The sequence below is a fragment of the Centroberyx gerrardi genome, chromosome 12 (assembly GCF_048128805.1).
Source record: "Centroberyx gerrardi isolate f3 chromosome 12, fCenGer3.hap1.cur.20231027, whole genome shotgun sequence".
NCBI lineage: Eukaryota > Metazoa > Chordata > Actinopteri > Beryciformes > Berycidae > Centroberyx > Centroberyx gerrardi.
The window spans coordinates 1871951-1892972 of record NC_136008.1 but is presented as its reverse complement, the minus strand read 5'-3'; the positions used below and the strand labels follow the sequence as shown (position 1 = coordinate 1892972).

General features: G+C 43.2%; 1 protein-coding gene across 1 annotated transcript in view; it reads right to left on the bottom strand.

The window, feature by feature from the left end:
* Positions 1-2178: 2178 nt before the first annotated feature.
* Positions 2179-21022, bottom strand: part of col6a4a (collagen, type VI, alpha 4a) — a 72833-nt gene continuing 53989 nt past the window's right edge. Inside the window, exons 27-43 of the mRNA XM_071898895.2 lie at positions 20615-20677; positions 20369-20431; positions 19780-19830; positions 19251-19286; positions 17431-17493; positions 17247-17309; positions 16692-16727; positions 16015-16051; positions 15326-15337; positions 13640-14133; positions 12188-12284; positions 10988-11668; positions 10677-10764; positions 8639-8883; positions 6707-6877; positions 5154-5201; positions 2179-4104 (exon numbers count right to left, since the gene is read on the bottom strand). Coding sequence (XP_071754996.2) covers positions 3929-4104; positions 5154-5201; positions 6707-6877; positions 8639-8883; positions 10677-10764; positions 10988-11668; positions 12188-12284; positions 13640-14133; positions 15326-15337; positions 16015-16051; positions 16692-16727; positions 17247-17309; positions 17431-17493; positions 19251-19286; positions 19780-19830; positions 20369-20431; positions 20615-20677 — 2424 coding nt within the window. The 3' untranslated portion in view covers positions 2179-3928. The remainder of the gene's footprint in view (positions 4105-5153; positions 5202-6706; positions 6878-8638; positions 8884-10676; positions 10765-10987; positions 11669-12187; positions 12285-13639; positions 14134-15325; positions 15338-16014; positions 16052-16691; positions 16728-17246; positions 17310-17430; positions 17494-19250; positions 19287-19779; positions 19831-20368; positions 20432-20614; positions 20678-21022) is intronic.

Below are 21022 nucleotides of genomic sequence, written 5' to 3'. Positions count from 1 at the left end.
ATCTGTATCTCACAAACCTTAATGTGGATGTCTGTAAATTGACGGCGAAGAGCGCAGCTCTGTGTGGGATCCAATATGACATCATCAGTATGAGACTGAATGTGGCGTTTAGCCCACAGGAGAGAAACCGTCTGTTAGTCAGAGACGCCCTCTAGAGGCCATCTGACCAAGAGACACCTCACTAAGCACTGACTGACTGACTGACTGACTGACTGACTGACTGACTGACTGACTGACTGACTGACTGACTATATGTTTGAAATTTATTTAAAGGTCCATCTGGTGTAAAGCAGGACTCCCTCTCCTCTGTGATGATAAAGGAGTTGGATGTGTATCTAAACATGGTGAAAGTATCAAAACTAAATCCACACAATCCATATTAGAAAAGCGAGCCTCTAAACGAGCCGTTTGGACTTCCGTAACTTTGTGGCGTCACAAAGGTTCGCTCATTATCATTTCTGTAAGAAATAATAGACTAACAAAGTGTTTTTTTCAAAGCGGTCGAGCGGTCGTCATTTGTTTGCGTTCTTGGAATATTAAGGAGGAGATTTTCTGTGGACCTAAGGGCTCGACCAGGAACATATTTATGCAGCACATCATTTATATAGTCAGGAGCAAGTCAATTTAGAGATTTATAAATAAATAAAAGAATCTTAAAATCTATTCTAGCACTAACTGGTAACCAGTGTAGAGATTTCAAAACAGGAGTAATGTGACATTTTCTGTTTGTACCTGTCAGTACTCTAGCTGCACTGTTCTGGACCAGCTGTAGCTGTCCGGTGGTTTTCGTGGGCAGTCCTGACAGCGATGCATTGCAGTAATCAAGCCTACTAGTGACAAATGCATGGACCAGTTTCTCAGCATCATGTGAGGAAAGGAGAGGCATAACTTTGGAAATAATTTTGAGTTGATAGAAGGCCGTCACTCACTTGTCCCTTTGTTTAGTTTCCCCACTGTGGCTCACTGAAGAGGAAGTTGGCAGAGTGGGAAAGCTCTCAGGTCTTTGGACCACAAGATCGTGGGTTCTAATCTCTGATGAACTGTGACCATTTTGAAGTTTAATTAAAAGTAAATCAACACTAAATCACACAGTGCAGAAAACACAAAGCAGGTGTTTGACATCATCTGTCAGTGGCAAAATACGGTTTTCTGGCCCATGTGACTTACTATTGTTTTATTCATTAATGGAGAGCACAACAATGTTCTATAAAGTGATTAGCACTGTCAGTCTGTCAATCATAGGCTGCAGTATCACACTACTTCTCCCTCTAGGTAGTTTCTCCTCAGTAAACCTGTAACAGGTGTTTGGCTCAGTAGGTGAAGGGAAGTTTGTCCTCTCTGAAGTCATTAGTCGTCAAGAACCAGGATCATGTGTTCTAATAGAAAGTTTGGCCGTTGTTTTGTGAATAACTAACAATGTGGTTGCAATGAAATGATGAACTTGACAGAAGTCAGAGGCCAACACAAGAGCCGGTGTTAAGCCGTAACTAACAGACTGCATGTCAGGTTTTGTGTGTCTTTATACCTTCTGTAATGTTTTGTCTGTCTGTCTTTTCAAATTGTGCTTGGACCCCGCAATTGCCAATAAAACATTTTTTGAGGATACAGTGATATGATTTGAAGATTTGATGGTAAATAAATTGATGAATAAAAAGAGCGATCTATCCTGCAGGACACATTGTTGTGAAATGTTTTTCACGCTTCATGATCAAAAAACATTTCTCTCTTCTCATCTTTTCCTTGCACTTCTCTATCATCAAGATCATTCTGGGGTCACGGGAATATTTGTTCCATGTGTTGTCAGGGTGTTGTGACCTCTGACCTCTGACCCCTGACCTCCTCACTGTTGGCTGCTTGTAATGTCGATGATGTAGGAACTGAGGCTTCTTCTGCAGTTGAGCTCATCGTCTGGATCCCCGCCTAAAATGTAAAGTATGTCCGGACTCGTCATTAATTCCTCGTAATAACAGAGATTTAGAAATGTCTGACCAATTTGGATGACAGCCTGACGCACCACCTGTGTGTAAACACTTCTCACATCGCCTTGTTAGCATAATCCCCCTATAAATACTGTAAGAGACCAGCTGCTCGCTATTTTTCGCAGCTTTGTATCATAAACATGTCACGCCTCCAGGCCGACCCAACCCCCGACAAACAAGCCAGACAAGCACACACCGCCCAGGAGGAATTCCAAGGTTTTCTTTATTTTATTTTTTTTTTTACCAAGAAGCACCATTGGTCGGTTCGATAAACCACGGACACCGAAGTGATCTTCCATCTCCAAACAAGTGGGAGAGAGGATGACATACAGAGCGACTCGCTAGAGAGAGAGAGAGACAGAGGGAGAGAGGGAGAGAGAGAGACAGAGGGAGGGAGAGAGAGACAGAGGGAGACAGAGGGAGAGAGAGAGGGGGAGAGAGAGAGGGAGAGACAGAGACAGAGAGGGAGAGAGACAGAGGGAGAGACAGAGAGACAGAGGGAGAGAGGGAGAGAGAGAGACAGAGGGAGGGAGGGAGAGAGAGAGAGAGAGAGAGGAGTTCCAGGCCTTTTAAGGCTCAGACTCAGACCTGAGGCGAGCTGCAGCCTCTTCAGACGGCTGTTTATCTTTGTGGAGTAACTGTGATGCTGCAGATTCCAGGATCTACACACTCAAACAAACCCCCCCTCCTTGCCCCCCCCCCCCCCCTAAAGCGATGATCTGTCCCGTCTTCCTGCAGCATCGATGTAAAACCCAAACAGCTAGAATCGTGTTTCCTCTCCCGTCCGCTTGTTTGAGATGGAATATCTGGGATATCGGTGTCCTCTAACTAACAGTTGCATTACGAATGCGGCTCCGGCATCCGCGGCATTTCCCTGCGCTGATGTGCGTCCGGCGTCGGAGCCAATACGCACATCTCCACCTGGGGCCAGATGTATAAAGGGAGCGGACCCTCGTAAAAATGACGGATGCAGCGCTGTCTGTGCAGTTTGGGATGCGTGAACAAACACACCTGACACCATAATGTGTTTTTCCCTCGCAACTGATACACACAATACAAGTTCAAACACAGGATAGCAGTGATAGTGATAATAAGGAGCTGAATTATATTATGTGGCAAAGCTGAATGCCAAGAACTGACAATGTGCAAAATGTTGACTATTTCTCTACTTACATGGATCTCAGTCTGCATAGTTGCACTTATTGAGAGCTACAGGTTTTGTTTGCTTTCACTATTTGTCATTAAGCATGAAAAAAATGGAAAAACAGGCAAATGTGAGTCATTTCAACAACCATTTATGGTTAATTGTGGGAATTTAACAAGTGTGGACAAAAATCTCATTCACATGAGCACAATTTAATGTTGACGGGAAGATTTCTTCTCGTTTCCACCTCTGTACGTATGAAGCTTTTATTAGTGTTGAGTCTCGGCAAACTTTTATACATCTGGCCCCCGGCTTCACAGCAACAGCACCTGATGTTTCTGACTCACTAAGGCAGACCTGAAGTTTGGGGGTTCGTAGTGTCTCTGATGAGCTTGGGTCGGGAACAGTTACAGGTGGAATCAACATTCAACAGTCAATAGTTTTCTAAGGCAGCTTGTTTTCCTGATACATGTTCTGCGTAGAGCGGCGGTTTTCAGTTCTGTGCCATCGAGGTCCGAGAGTCTCCGGGTTTTCACTGCGGCAGCTGAATTCACCGATTAGCGCCTGCAACCAGAGAGGAGGAGGTAACCGGCGAACGGAGCTGCTGGAGTGTTTTGTTTTGGATGAAACCGTCGGCCTCCACGGACCAGAACTGAAACCCGCTGATCTAGAGGCCGGCTGATTCTTCTGAAGTGCCTCTAAACCCACAAAAAAAGACTAGGGAAGTGCTGTGCTCTGATGAATCCGGAGTCGACGGGCGGAGCTCTGCGCGGCGTCTCTCCGACGCTCCTCCTCCTCCTCCTCCTCATCGACTCTTGGTCAGACAGAGGCTCTCGCACTCCTCCTGCGTCCCGAAGCGGTTGTCGTTGCCGCCGCAGCCGCCGTACCAGAAGCGAGAACATTCACTCTGTTCGGTGTCGAAGAACCACTGCATGGTGTAGTTCTGGCAGAGGCCGACTTCCTGGCTGAGGAAGCAGGCGTCTGGAGGGAGACCAGAGGCTCTTATCAGTATCGATGGTTATTGTACACAATGTCAAACCAAATCACTAAAGCTGCAGTAGACAACTTTGCACACCGGCGGCCCCAAATGGCACAAGTGAATGCATGACAACCCACTTCAAGTTAAAGCTGTGTAGCTCTGGTAGTGTCTTGGGTTGTGTCTCTTCCTCCAAGATAAAACCCCAAAATCAGTGATTCTGTGATCTGTTGCTCCGGTAGAGGAGACTGGAGAATTGTGTTTTTTTCCACGACGCAGCTGAGGGCATCACAAGGCAGTCAGTCAGTCAGTCAGTCAGTCAGTCAGTCAGTCAGTCAGTCAGTCAGTCAGTCAGTCAGTCAGTCAGTCAGTCAGTCAGTCAGTCAGTCAGTCAGAAAGTCAGTCAGTCAGTCAGTCAGAAAGTCAGTCAGGTAACTCTTAGTGAGATGATGCTTCATCAGATGGCCTCTAGAGGGCGTTTTTGACTGTGAGCTGCAGTGTTTCCATACAGACACAAAATCATAAGTTGGTCTGTATAGAAATGGATCTAAATGGATCTCTAATGCTCCTGATGTGACATCACATCCTGTCTGTAATGTGGAGATGTACAGACAGCAGACCAGCAGACTGAACTCAGTCCAGAGTCTCTGGTGTGAAAACAAAGTGAAACTTAACATTCACAGTCAGGAACAGATCTGCAGTCAGTAACTCGTCTGTTTGAAAATAATAAGTTTACCAATAATTGTAAATGGGTGAAAAAAAGGTGGGAAACAGGACTTTGACAAAGCAGATTCTGACAACATAAATAAATAAATATAAAAAATGAGTCTCTCACGTGTTTTCCTCTCCTTGCAATTATTGGTAAACTTATTATTTTCTTTGTTTCATCTGCATAAGTTTCCAATCTCCTCTGCCGGAGCAACAGCTACACAAGCCAAGCTACTGCCAAAGCTCAACAGACCTTTCAGAGTTCCCCACAGTTCATTTGTATACAGAGTTGTGTGGAAGGCGGCTGTTGAAACGATCCAGAGCCAGACGGAGAAGCGGTTCTTACCCTTAGTGAGGACGCCGGCCTGCTCTGTCGGCAGCAGCGAGGTCGGCTCTGTCAGACACAACACAGTTAGCGGCAGGACAGACACGAGGAATTAATTTCATCAACAGACGCTGCGGAGCGACCGGGCCGACACCAACACAGAAACGTAAAGTCGTGTAAATCTCGTGTTTCCTGAGGTGAACTGAAGACGGTCACATATAAAACTATAACATCACTTACTGAGCTCACACCAGACTGAATTCAGTACGATCAGTTAGCAATTGAACACCAATTACCATCAAATTTAACAAGTCATGTCTCCACAATCCAAACATCAGCAAAAGGCGCACCATGAAAATACATGAAGGTAAAGGAGAAATCAACTTGTGGAGTGTGGACAGGAAACAGGAGAAAGCTGCAAAAATGATTTGGCATCTGAAAGTCCTCAAGAATTTAAGATCTAAGTAGGTGCAGACATAAATATCATGCTCCAGTTAAAATTATAATAATAATACTGGATTTTTGGGCTTTCAACAAAACAAAATTAGCATGACATTCCTCAAATTACAGCTAATCCGACCCAGTTGAACAGCAGAAGTCCTGGTAAATATTTGACTGCAGATCCAGTCTCCAGAGTCTCTGGAAGAGTTTGTTGATGTTAAACAGTTTGAACCCAGCTGACAGGCAGCGTGCATCTCATCACATCTGACTGGACTCTGTCTGTCGCTGCTGTGCTACAGACCGGCTGACTGCTACTGACAGAAGCTTTGAGGAGGTGAAAGCGTCCAGCTGCGCCAAATCATCCAGGAGCATATGGAAATTTTAATGTAATGTAATGGTTTCAATCCATTTATTGTTTTAATCAATCTATTTTATGTGAAGCACTTTAAGTTGCATTCTATGTATGATTGGTGCTATAGAAATAAAATTATTATTATGATTATAAGTAGTAGTATTAGTACTGTTATTAGTATTACTATTAGTATTGTTATTATTGTTATTGCGCTGAACAGTGAGTTTACACGCACCTCAATACTCCGATTACTGAGAGTTTGGGGAAAGAAAACAAAAGACATTTGACAAAAGAAGAAATCTGTGTGTTAACCAGATTACATTACTCTGATTATGACCTTACTCCGATTAAGATAATCAGATAAAGGCATTTACATGTTTCAGTAGTCGGAGTATCGCCTTAATCGGGTCAAATTATTAGTGTGCATGTAAACATATTCATTTTTGATACCAAAGCTGGTTTAGATTATTGAAATTTGATATGGTTCTAAAATTAAACCTCAAAACTTTGTGCTGAATGAAAACACATTCAAATATTTGGTAGATGAAATAATTTTCGTGTTGCAGTATGTGCCATTTGCTTTTTTAATCCAATCTCAGTTCTCTTCAGTAAAAATACTTGCAGACTTGTAGAAAACCCCACATCCCTTTCCTAAGAATCCACTACTTTCAAGCTTTTCAATTTGTTTTAATGCCTTAAAATCGATATTAAGACCAAAACTTGGACTAGATTGAGGCCTGCGCTGGTTTCTGTACTCGGTCTGTGTGCAGGAAGGACTTACTATGGGAGTGACAAGTCCGGAAACATTCATTTTCCGTGTTAAAGCGGTTGGCGTTACCGCCGCAGCCGCCATACCAGAAGGGCGAGCATGCACCGATGGCTCTGTCAAAGAACCATCGTTGGACATAGTCTGCACACTGGGTCCCAGTATCGGCATCCAGCTGACACTGGGCTGAAAGCAGAACACACACATTTACAACAGCAGACACACTGATCGTCCTACAGCAGCGGCTCTCACAGCGGGCTCTAGAGGAGTCCGGGGTCCCAGCAACAGGGAATAGTTTCATGTAACTTTTCTTTAATTCACTAAAAATGATCCCAATTAGAGAATTAATAACGGTGTGTTCACACTGCATGCAGCTTGATCGATGTGTCGCTCTACTCCAGAGGCTTCAACTGCTTTTATGCAGCGGTCTGCAGCTACAGATTTGAACCAAGCAGCCAAAACCACGGGGAAGTATTCTGAAGCCAATAAGGAAGAGGCGGCAGGCGGCGATTCCTCTAACGTCCGCTAGAGTCCGGCTCCAAAAAGACTCCAAACCTCCCAACTCCATGAAGTCAACGGACCACAACCAACTTCTGATAAAAATATAATGGCAATACATTTTTTTGACGAGGTTTTGGTCTCAGTAGCTAATTTCACTTCTTCTAAAGTGTGTTCTTACGGACATTTTCAAAATAATTGCGTCATTAATAGGATACAACAGTTATAAAATGGGGTTGTTTTCCAAGTGAATCAACTTCTCCAATTCTAAAGCAGTTCGTGAAACTAAATCACATCCGTAGGGAAACAAGGAAGCGCAGAAATCTGATTGGCTGTTGACGGAGGGTGACGGTGAAAAGTTCAGCCGTGGAGACGCCTCAGCTGAGTTCCCCCGGTCGCTCGGCTCGGAGGAGAGGAGAGGAGCGGACGGACGCTCAGTGTGAACACACCGTCAGATCAACGACTGAAACCTTCCCGTTTGGGTCTCTGGGGCTCAATCTGATCAAATGGGGATCCGTGGTTTAATCTGAATCCAATTTGAATCCGTGACATGAAAACACACGAGAGCCTCTGCTGCAGGAGAACACATGCAGGTTGATAAGGTCTAACTGAACTACTGTCCTACTCATGCCTCGACTAGAAGCTACAGGCAGGAACGTGTTTCTAACACAATCTAAGTTTAGTTCATTTGCAGTGTGATAAAATGTAGAAGCAGAGCGATTTAACAACACAGTCATAAATAAAATATAGTGACATAAATAACATATGAAGGAGAGATGCAATCAACAGTCAGTGCAGGTGAGATAAATAAACCCAGCATGCGTCCAGCCATGCAGCAGCTAACTGGTCAGAGTGTCCTGTGCAAAGCTGAAAGTGAAGTCTGTAAAAACTGTAGGTTCGTAGCACAAATCATCAACTTATTAAATGAGTTTCACTTCTTTTTAATTTTTCATAATGCATGAAAAATGAATTAATGAACTGATTAATTGTGCATCAAATCTACAGTTTTCCGTAACCTTGGTGCGTGCCTTCGCTCCATCTTTATTTTATTTGCTCTTTTGCTTTCTGCCTTAAATTCATATTTTATGTCCGATATTCTCCGCAGTCCTTGGGCTCCTGAGCGAGGCAAACTGCTTCAGAGTACAAGCTGCAGACCTGGAGGAAACGGTAGCATCAAATAATTCTTAGTGTTTGTTTCAACCTGCCTGGAGTACCAGATGGGTGGAGTTTACCACATCAGGACAGTTTAGTCTAAGTGATAAATTACAGAAAGATTGACTCCAATTCTTTTTTGTGATCTGGAACTCATTGTACTTTCCTGTGATGCAAACCCCACCCGTCTGGCACCTCAAGAGGATAAAACAAACCTTACTTTTCGCTCCAGGTCTGACGAGCAGCGTACTGACTGTGTGTGTGTGTGTGTGTGTTTGGGAGCGGAGTGAACACTACCGTTCAGGTTGGGTCGAGGGGGGAAACTCTGTCCGTCCCCTGTGGACAAAGTGTGGATGATGTCCAGCTGGCCGGTCGGCGTCTCCACGCCGGTCAGCGTCTCCACGCCGGTCGGCATCTCCACTCCGGTCGGCGTCTCCACGCCGGTCGGCGTCTCCACGCCGGTCTGCGTCTCCACGCCCGTCTGCTCCTGAAACTCCTCCCCCTCCACCTCCGCAAACTCGTCCACCCCCGCCTCCCCCTGCCTGGAAACAGACACAACCACATTATTGAACATTTAGTCACATTACTGCAGTCTGATATGAAGTAGAGGTCTTTGGGGGGCCTCTACGGATGCGCGGAATAGAGCTGGTGAACACTGTGGGGTGTGATTCCGATCAGAGAATCACTGAGGAGGAGCTTCAGTTTAGGGATCTTTATTCAAGGGAAGAATGTGGTTATCTGTCATTTACACACAACTTCCCCGAAACGGAAGAAAGTAAATGCAGCTCCCTAGCAAACAGACCGGGACGGACGCTCTTAAAGGGCCAGTGACCTAATACCGATAAACTCAAGTACATGTACAATACTAGTAATACTAGCTGGTATCCAAACAATGATGTTGCCAATAACATTAACGATTGCATTAACAAACATCCTATATCTTGAAGAATAATAAATAATGTGGGCAAATGAATAGTGTGGGCAACTGCAAACAGGCTCCCAATTGTCCTCTAAATTACCGACAACTAAAACACAAGGAGCCAAAGAAACTAAACTCTCTTAACAAGGGCTTTCCTACAGATTATTTAGCAGTCAGAACCACATTATTCAACATTAAATCAGATTAATCAACATTCAGTCAGATTATTAGCAACCACAACCAGATTATTCAACAGTCATGGTCAGATCGTTCAACAGTCATAATCAGATTATTTAAAAGCCACAATTATAATTATTTAACATTCACGGTCAGATTGTTCAACAGTAATAATCAGATCATGCAGCCACTTTAGGCTGTTAGCTTCTGTTTGTTCGTAGCATGCTAGCTGCCATATTGTTTGCTAGTAGCAATTCTGCAGCATTTCTGGCTGAAAAGAAAAGATATCAATTTGGAGCCAAAATCTTATGACTAAGAAATATAATGTATGAATATCTGTTATGATTAAGGTTGGAGTTATATATCATATGAGCAGTGATACTCTGTTCTCAGCTCTGATACAGTTCAGTTTCTGACCTGCTGAGCGGGCAGAAGTGTCAGCTGTCCTTTCAGCCTGTTGATGCTGATGAATAACGAGTTATAAACTTAGTGTGCATGTAGTAATTAATAATGTAATAATAATGTAGTAATTTTGGGTAGTGAATGCTGACCTGGATTATGGCACAAAGGATTGCAATATCAAATCCTGTGTATTGGTAAATGTTTAACAACCTTTGGCATGACTATTTAACATTCATAGATTATCAATCAAATAAGATTATTTAACATTTATAATCGAATTATTTAACAATCATAATCATTTTTATGTTTATATCCTGTTCATGGAACAAGTCAATGGATCAAAGTGTTTTTTAGGACTTCCCTGGTTCCTGCTCTTGTCTGAAGCGATAACACCGCTTTCATCTTCACATGATAAACCCAAACGCAGCGCTCCCTAATCTGAGCTTCTTCTTTGTCAGAATTAATGGGCGAAACACGGACCAGATAAACTTTGATGTGCTGAACCGCAAAGGAGAGATATTCAGGAAACAAAATGTCTGATAGTGGCAAAAACACTGCAGTTGAAATCCCTTTGATAAGTCTGATTGATGCCATATTTGGAATGTAGACATTTGGCTTTAATTTGTAGCTGCTGAACTGATGAGTCGACTTTCAAGCTGATTATTTGTATGTAGACCGGTACTGATGTGACAGTATTACCTTTATAGTCGTGCTGTTTCTGCTCAGGCTCAGTTGCCGTTTGGTTCGTTAGTATGTTTGTTTTGCTCCTTGTAATTTACAGCACTTATTACAGTTGTGATTATTACAGTGCACAATACTGCAGGCAGAGTGACTTACCCGACTATGAACACCTCCGGTCCCTGTTGGCTCTCCAGCTGGTCGCAGGTCAGTTTGAGAGAAGCAGGAGGGTAATCATTCATTCCACCTGGAATCAGCACAGAACATGTTCGCCATGTGAAGTCCATGCTTAGACACAATGTGATGAAATTAACAGCTGTACCAGAACTCTTTACATGTTTCTCCTTTATTTTCCTGGGTGTTAATTGAATGATGGCTTGAGATGCAACATACATTTTGGAGACAGCTGACGATAAACTCTGACCTAATTTCATGTAAAAGCCCTGCTGTGTGTGTGAGTCTGTTCTTACGTTTGAGGACGGAGAGGAAGACTCTGAGGAAGCGCTGGGCGTAGCCTTGCTCCGCGGCCTTCAGCTGGCCAACATAGATCAGATGCTGCTGTAGAGGCAGACTGGCCAGCTCCTCCACCTGCGTTCGGTTGTAGTTCTCGCCAACGGCCACCACGAAGAGCGCCACCCCCTGGCACTTGGCCTGCTGGGAGATGTAGTGCAGCTTGGCCTGGTCCCAGTAGGCCGTCTCGGCGCCGACCACGACCAGCAGCACCTTGCTCTTCCTGGGCCGGCTGGCCTTGAGGAGCACCTGGTTGAGGGCGAACTCCAGGGTGTGTCCCAGCGCAGAGGAGCCGCCCTGCTGCTGCATGTTCCGGACCAGGTGCGTCTTCATCAGGTTGTGGTTCTGGTAGGCCTGTAGGCCAAACTCCAGCTTGGCGGCCTGGCTGGCCTGCGCGGTCTGACCGTACAGGGAGCCGCTCTGCTGGACCACGGCCACCCGGGCCCGGTTGTCGGCCCGGCGGGGCTGCTGGCTCACGGCCAGCTGCTCCACCACAGAGCCCAGCAGCTCCTGGACACCGGTGAACTGGTCAGCCTGAATCTCCCTGGAGCCGTCCACCACCAGGGCCAAGTCCACATCCACCACCTGGGGCCCCGGGACCTCCTGGACGCTCGCACACTCCTCTAGAGGCCTGCAGGGGTCTGAAACACAGCAGCATTACCTTCCAACATCCTGCTACTGGGTAAAAACTGGAACAAGACTTCAGTGGTACCAGGTTATAAATTCTGATCTGTATTTATGTGTAATGATCATGAATGGACTTGAATTTTAAGGCAACTCATATTATTGTACGTTGCCTTAAAATGTGTTGAGTATTGAATGTATTTACCTAACCTGCCTTGCCATCTTTACATCTCCATAGTTTTACTCCACCTACACTTTTGCACACATTTGCGATATAAATCTAAAAAGCAATCTTGTCACTGTGCCAATGCAGCTTACAAATCTTAAACACAAAAACAAGGAATGAATTTTCAAAAAATGGAGATACTGAAAGAAATGAAAATAGGAAAGTAGTAAATTAAAGTAGGAATACCAAAGGAATACCAAAGTTTGCTGTCCCTATGTAAATTTATGTAAGCCTTTCCAGAAATATTACTGCATTGGTTTATCAGAAATATTAATCCTAGAAGGAGAACCTAGTGATCCTCGCTGCTTACCGTAGCAGATTGCACAGTGCTTGACCTTCCTCAGTTCAGTAGCCAGGTCCTGCGACCTCCCCAGCACCAAGAAGATGGAGTTCCCTGTGTCATCAGCCTGAGACGAAACAGCAGATGTCATTATTCACAGCTCAATATCTGCTTGCCAAAAGTAAAATGCTCACCGAGTCATTCTCAGTGGGATTTCATCTGACTTGTGGAGAGAGTCGGTAACATGACATGCAGCCACAGTAAGGAAAACCTTCCTGATACTGATACAGTCCACGTCTCATTTGTCTCAAGGCTTGATCTTTCTTTCACTTGTTATCTGAGATGCTGATGCAGTTGATGCCTTTGAAGCACCTTCAACTATCTTTCTTCAAATATGGCTGCGCTTTCTTAGTACTGAAGACATGTTCTTGGCAACAGACACTACATCTCTTAACTAAAAAGTGAGAGAATAAGCGCACAAGGAGTTGAAATGAAGTCATGGGCCAAGCAGTCAAACCTCCTCCTAGTCCTTCGGTCGTACCGCTGCTGTTCCCTGCCACGTGTTTAGAAGCTGAAAAAGGAGCTGGTCAGATGTTCAGCATGGACGTTCGTCTTTTGGCACGTGTTGTCCTGCTTTCACCAAGGAATGAGCAAAGACTACGCCTGGTTTGCACTGTTGTACTGTTGAAGCATTAGCAATAATCCCTTGGCTTCTACCTTCACGTCTGTTTGTCAGACTGTAATGAGACCTGAAGAGCTTTGTTTGTCTTTACTGTAATCACACAGTACTGATTCATGCTGGTGCTATTCGTCAGTAAGTGTCTCGAGCCTGAATCACGCCCTAAACACCTCGACCCAGATGTACACCTGATGACGTTCTTAGCATCGTCATTGCAAGTGACCCTTGGTTTGTTTGGTGAGCAAGTTGGGTGCAAGACAGCAGGAAGTTCATTCGTTGGAGCTTCTCATATCAAGAGTGAAGTCTACAGATCAAGTCTGCACTGAAAAAACACCCCTACTGGCCTGGATCTGAGAAATCTGGAGTGGAAAATGTTGATGTGATACTGATGTGACTTGGCATGAGATTTGGGAGGTTGTGGGATGCGAAGGCGGAGACCAGGACAATTCAGTGATTGGACATAACTTTCCTGCTGGGGGCTGGAAAGGTTTGGAGAGTTGTACGCAAAAGTTTGCACTGCGGTGGGGAAAATAGATTTGTGGAATACGAGAATCTCTTTCATCATGAATTGAGATACCTTGGGCACGTTCCCACTGTCCTGACACTTCTAAAATGGCAAACAATGTGATCTAGATGCTGCGTAGAGTTGAGGGTCATATGTGGGTCTGAGTGATTGCTTGCTCTGGGCCGACTCTTTGAAGTGTTGGAACTACAACATCCGGTTTGGACGGAGACTTCCTGTGGACACGGACGGAGCGTAAATGGGACGCAGCTAATGAACTCTGTTGGCAAACCGATCCTACCTCAAACGCCTGCAGAACAGCGGGAATGTTCCGCAGAGAGATGACAGCCGGGACGATGTTCAGGGCCCGGTACTCCATCACCGCGGTAACGATGTCCGTGGTGTCCTGGGACGGCCCGGCGGCGAGGAAGACGGCCACCTTCCTCATCCTCACTCCCTGACGAACGCGCTTGAAGACGTTCTGGGCCACGTAGCGCATTGCCGCCCCCAGGTGGCGCCGGCTACCCGTGCGCTCCGGAGCGATGTTCTTGACGGCTTCGATCAGCTGATTCTTGCGGTGGTAGTCGTGGAAACGGATCAAGTACTTGGTGTACGTGCTGTATCCCACCACGGCGACGCGGGCGCCCGTCGGACAGTTGCTCTCGGCGATGGAGACGTCCTCCAGCAGGGAGAGGAGGGCGGAGCGCATCCTCTCGAACGCGGCTGGCGTCACGTCTTCCGACATGTCCAGGCCGAACACCAGCTCGGTGGGATAGGCCGGGCACTCCGTCCGACCTGGGAGCCGAAATAACACCGAGTGTGGTGGAGAGGAGGAGATGGGTAGAAAGTAAAACCCTTACACACACATGTAAAACACCCTCCCCATGTTCAGATGTAGCCTGTGAAACGCCTACATAATAGCCAGATTAATCAGTATCATCTTTTTTTTCTAACACTCCTCAAAACTTACTTTTATGAACAGGATTTTGTATCATGTTCTACTTTATTCCTCTTGTAATGTTTTATTTGTTATTTTATAAGTTATGTGTCATATCTCCTGTCTTTCTATTCTTGACCCTAGAGAGCTGTCACCCTCTCATATTCCTACCTTACATTTTTTTTTTTTTTTGGTCTAATCACTTTTTGTGTTCATTTTATGCTTTCCTCTGTCCTCTCTTTTCGAGAAGTGCTCTATAAATAAAGTTAATTAGCATTATAGATCTTGTTAAGGAATCTTCCAATTAATCTGAAAGTTAAAAAAGTAACTGGACTACAACACATTGTTTGATGTTTTGCCTCTGTGTTCCCATTACTTCTGATGGGAACAAACACTGTGATGATTTAAAGTTACAATGCAGGTTTAATTTGCAGGGATTTTAATGGCCGAGTATATAATGACCTACAACCCTTTTTGTTCACAATCCCCCATTGTGGGATGCCAAATGTATTTGGACAGATTAAGACAAGTAAAGTCGTCAATTGTAATATTTACTCAAAACCCTTAGGAATTCAACTTGTAACACATAATCCCAGCCTTGTTGCATTTCATTGTATTTCTGTGATAATTGCGTTTGGACTACAGTTGCTCTAAATTACTTTTATTACTCTAGTCTAGTTTACTATACTGGTAAATGGCAGTAAATCAGAGTCTAAATTATCAACACAGCCTCATAACATTTTACTCCTGCTACAGAACATAAATAAACAACAGACATTAATAGCTAACAGTTGTTTGTCCCCATTAATTTCTCTTTTAAACACTGTGGCAGAATGTCGTGTAGCTGCCAGGCTTCATCTATAATCAGTGAATGACTTGAGACATAAATAATGATGTCAGTGAGCCAAAGAAAGTAAACTGAAGAGAGTGAAAAACTAGCTTTCTTAACATCTGGTTCGATCCCACTAACAGAGTCTCGAGAATAAAACCCAGAAGTCTCATATTGTACTTACTGCACCGTCCTGACAAACACAACACGGAGATACGTACCTTGGGAGCATGCTGTTTGGGGGAGAAAATAACATCATTTAGAGTTTAATTGGAATCATTAATACAGTTTGCCAGGGCATTGACAGAATTCACAGGCTTCTTGGTGAACAAGCTCTTTGATGAAGCTTGTTGTGTGAGAGGATGAGAAGATTGGTAGCAGGGAGGCAGTGGATTGTAAACCTACAAGGATTTTTAGGCTGAAATAAATCTTAGTAACTTGTAGTATCAAACTGATGGAAACTGTATGATCATTGGGTCATACTTTTTTCTGAAAATATGATTGATTTTTGTCTACATTGGTGGTTGTTTTCTCCTCAATGATCACCAACTGTAGGTTGTAGTTTACTCATTTTTATATTGACCACTACATCACTGAGTTTGACCGCTGCGTGTTCGTTATTTTGATTTCTACTGTGCTTTTAAGATGATGCAATGCTAACCAGTTCCATCCACTAAACATACACACTGTGCTTAAGCATTACCATTCACTGTAAGATAATATGCAACTTTACTGATCCCCATGGGGAAATAGGTAAGTAGTGAACTGAATAAATACCGGACACACACAGAGGTAAAACTGCTACCTGTCTTCTTCTTCTTCTTCTTCTTCTCACAAAACAGCTGATCAAAGAGCTTCCTGCCAAACGGTCGGTGTAAACACGTTTCTCAGGTGTTTCTGCGTCACTTACCACAGTTGTCTCTGATGTAGGTGATCAGCTCGCATTCCTGAGACGAGAGAAAGATGTCATCCTGTCATCCTGTGCAATGTCATATTTCATTCTGCCAGAGGTGTGACCAAGTCAACTTTGCTCAAGTCCCAAGTCAGTCTCAAGTCTTGAGGCACAAGTCTCAAGTCTAAATGTAGAACAGCAAGTCAAGTCAGAACAAATCAAGAGTCCAGTATCAATTTAATATCTTAAAGAAAACTAAATATCTAGGACTTTTCAATGCAATATGGTTTTAATAGGATAAAAACTTGGTAAGAGCATCATGAGTTAGATTTCTAGAATCAGTTTCAACTTCAATAAATTCAATCATTCCATACAAATTCAGAAAACAGAATTTAAATTCAGTCGTCCGCTGGAACAAATCTCATCACTTTCAATCTAAGTCATTTACACAAACACAAGATCTCAAGTCAAGACTTTAGAAACCTTTTCAAGTCATCAAAGTACAAGTCAGAGTCAAGTCCCAAGTCACCAGAACCCAAGTCAAGTCAAGGCTCAAGTCTTCTCTTCATGCATCAAGTCAAGCCTCAAGCAATTCAAACTGTGACTCGAGTCTGACTCAAGTCCAAGTCATGTGACTTGAGTCCCCCCCTCTGCATTCTGCATTGGTACATGGAGTGAGTTTACAGTTTACTTACAGTCTTGTCTCTAACTCCTGGAGGACCTCTGGGGCCCTGGATGGAGAAAAGACAGATATCACAAACCTCAGACATCATCATCATGTAGCACTGAGATACTCTATGGAGCGCTTTCAGATGATGTAACCCTAACCCCTCTGGCGGCCATGTTGGAGGTCCTCAGCTCTGTGAACAGCTGGTTGTGTTTCTAAATGTCTCAACAGAATTGAACAGACGGTTAATTTCTGTCTGTTTCTGACTGAACTGATCATTTCATCACTGATCCATCTGATTGATTTAGTGTTTAGATAATGTCAGCTTGTTAGCTAGCTAACCATAGTATCTGGTCAGCTAACCATCACTGTCTTGTTGTTAACACATCTGATTAGCACACTAGCTAACGTATCTAATAGCAGCTAGCGTTAGCAGTGGCTAGTAGTCCCATGTTAACATTGACATTGGTTAGGATGACCAGACTGGTCCCTGGAACTTGGTGCTTTGTCCCCGGTTGGCACTGTCCAGGAAATGTCCCAGATTTCCGCTCTCTGGACGGCGTTAGTGTTTCTGTCTCCTCACCCTGTGTCCTGGTGGTCCTGAGTCTCCGCCAACGCCTGATTCACCCGGCCTGCCTGAGTTCCCCTGCACCGTCACATCAACAAAGAAGTCATTGATAAAGCAGAAATACAGTAAAATCAATAAAGACACTCTCTTTCACACACACACACACACACACACACACACACACAGGCGCGTCACTCACCCCTCTGCCCAGGTTTCCTTTGGGGCCTGGAAATCCTTTGGTTCCCTCCAGGCCGATCTCTCCCTGGACACAAGAAAAAACACACAAAATAAATATAATACTAGTGAAGTAAACATGTAAACAAGTCACCAAACATGCTTGACTTAATCTTACAGGAAGATTCACAACTATTTGGACTGCGACACATTTCTTGTTTCATGTTTTGGATCTGCATTCTTTTTTCTTTGGATGACAAAATATCAAACTTTATCGCTAAAGAAGACACTCAGCTTTCATTTCTAGTGTTCAGTATTTCCTTATCAGACAAACAATTAAAAAAAATAAATACTTGTGTTGTTTTTGTACACAGTCCCTCATCTCAGGGCTCCAAAAGCATTTACATAGCAGACAAGGCAACAGGGATGAAACATGAATGAAAATCAAAGGTTATAAAAGCCTTAAGATGAAAGTTTGTTTTAAGAGGAGATTTAAAAAATGATACCGACTCTTAGACTGTTAGAGAAGTGAAGTAGTCATTTTATTATGTCACTAATAATTCATATTATACACTCACTTCTGATACAATGCAATGACCTAAAATCTAGTGCTGAAAAGATTAGTCGATTAACTGAAAATCGATTATAATTCTGATAATCGATTAATTATTTCTTATTTATCAGTATACCAAACATTTGCTGGTTGCAGCTTCACAAATGTTAAGATTTGCTGCTTTTCTCTGTTTCATCTCTTTAATAAATAAATCCTTTGTGTTTTCTGGCTGCTGGTCAGACTGAGGAAGAAATCTGAAGAATCACTTTGGCCTCTGAACTGTGATGGACATCTGTTATTATTTTTGACATTTTATAGACTAAATGATTAATCCATTCATCTAAAAAATAAAAATAATAGATAGGTCATTTGATAATGAAAATAATCGTTAGTTGTAGCTCTACTAAAAACATTATTACAATTTTGATATCCTGCAGTCTTTACATTCCAGTGTTTTCCTATGAGACTGATTGACTCTGGTGTGCAGCATGTGTCATGTATGTGTCATGTATGTGTCATGTATGTATCATAGTAACATAAATGAGGAGAAACAGCTGCTGCAGCCTGTTTATAAAGCCGTCACATACTCTCAGAGTCTGATCGTATTTGTGAGGTCATGCTGGGAAAGTTTAAAAAAATACTAAACCCGTCTGCCATATTTAATCTTCTGCTGTGTAAATACTTCTGAAACCCAAAGGGACCCATGTTATGTAAGTGTAATAACATATACTGTATATTTAATGAGATAAGCGGTTAAACTAAACTCTCTTATCCTTATCTTTTATTTCTTTTATTTCTTTTCCTTGCACTTCTCTCTTACACAATCATTCTGGGATCACAGGAGTATTATCAGCGGGCTGTGACCTCTGACCTCTGACCTTTGACCTTGATTATTGGTTGCTTATAATATCGGCGATCTGGGAACTGAAGTGTATTCTGTGGTTTCCCTCATCCGAAGTCTCTCTGGCTAAGTGGATGTTAGATGTTAGCTGAAAGTGAAAGTGAAATGCCTCTAAAATGTAAAAGCGGAGCCTGACACTGAATCTGCCTGTCTGACCTTTAACCTCAGCCTCTCTGTGTCCTTTGGCATCCGAAGTAACAAAAGAGCCAAAATGTTTTGAAATCGTGTCAACATCCAAATTCATTTAGACCACACTGAAGCAGCAGATACTGGATATCAGATTTCTGATTTTTTGTTTTTTTTAACCATTAATATCTAATGTAGTTTGTTTAATATGTAACAGACACTCAGAGTTAATTAATTTTGTCTCAATGGAAACAAATGAATTCACCTGTAAACCAGGGTAACCAGGGAAACCAGGATCTCCCTGCAGAGGAAAAACAATCAGATGAGAAGGAATTATCACAGCAAGTAAAGAGGATTAAAGGTTTCCATGAGAATAAACAGTAAGGAAATAATACAAGTGGTAAATTATAACGTTACATTGTAATATAGAAGATACAGTTATTACTACAATGTATTAATCACTTATTATTACTAAGATAAGATGAGATAAGATAAGATAGCACTTTATTGATCCCCTTGGGGAAATGCAAAAATTGGGGAAATACTTCTGATTATTACTACTATTTCTCATCTACAAAATAGCAGGAAGCAACAGGGCTTATGGGAAATGTAGTCTTAATGTGAAGGAACATAGAACTAACAATACTACTGGTGTAAGATAGTGGAGACCGATCGTCTGCACCAGGCTCTCATTGGTTATTCATTAGACCGAGGTAGAAATATTAATTTTAAAAGGATATATTGATAGGTAAAAATGAAACGCAGAGCTTTAATTGATCAGATCTGGTTCCTACCTTGACTCCTGTGGGTCCAGCAGGTCCGTAACCGTCTCTCCCATCCTGACCCTGGATCAGAGCAGACAGCAGGTAGACAGTTAGAGAGTGATACACACACACACACACACACACACACACACACATGCACAGCAGATATCTTTAAAGGATAGTTCCAGTGTGATTTGGAGTTTCTGCTCAGTTTTCCATCACTGTAGATTGTTTTCCAGCTTTTATTACGTTAGGAGATATTTGATATTTTTCCTTCGTCTTAGTTGTTTTTCACAGTAAATATTCTGGAACAAACTCTGTCTAAGTTACTTCCAGTAAAGAAGAGAGCAGCAATTTAAAACTGTAACTGTGTTAAATCAAGTTTTAATTTCCGTTTCATTTCATGGACTACAGCTGGAGGAAGCGTCTTGCTTTGCTTTGCTTTGGTTTGGTTTCTCCTGCTGTTTGGAGCTGAATGAGCCTGAGAGGTTCGGTAAAAATGACTGGGATTGTGCCTTAAATCTGGAATTCTTTAACGTTTCATACTGTCCACACACACGCACGCACACATGCACACACACACACACACACACACACACACACACACACAGCTCCGTACCGGCAGGCCTCTTGGTCCCAGCGATCCTGGAACTCCCTGAGTGCCTGGATCTCCAGGTTGGCCCTTCAACAACAACAACAACAACACATCAGACAACAACAAACAAACAACAACTCTAGTCTATCTAATCAATCTAATCTAATGTAGTCTAGTTCTATTCTATCTAATCTAATTTAATCTAAAAAAAAAAGAATAGCGACATATACGTTGGACCACTAATGATGTACAGGAAGTGATGTCACACACCTTCGGTCCGTTAGGTCCGCGGCGTCCAGGTGATCCTTGGTTTCCTGCTGGTCCAGGTCCGCCCTGCAAAACCAGGACAGTCACACCAGGTCCACCATGCTCTCTCATCTGTTTACACTCATTAGACCACAGTAGGAATTTCACTCTGACAGACTGATGGGTAAAAATGAGACAGGTAGCTAAAATGTCACATGATGCTGTCGCTTGTGATCAGCATGTTTCCCCGCCGACGAAGACAGATGTCCTGTTGTCCTGTACTACTGTGTCTGTTGTCAAAATGTCTGCACTGATGTCCCTGAGGCAAATCCCTGTACGTTTTCTGCATTCGGCAGATAAAGTCGTTCTGCTCACAGGGAGAAATTCACATCAAACTGCAGCAGTCTTCACAGAAGCCGGACTGGAGGAAAC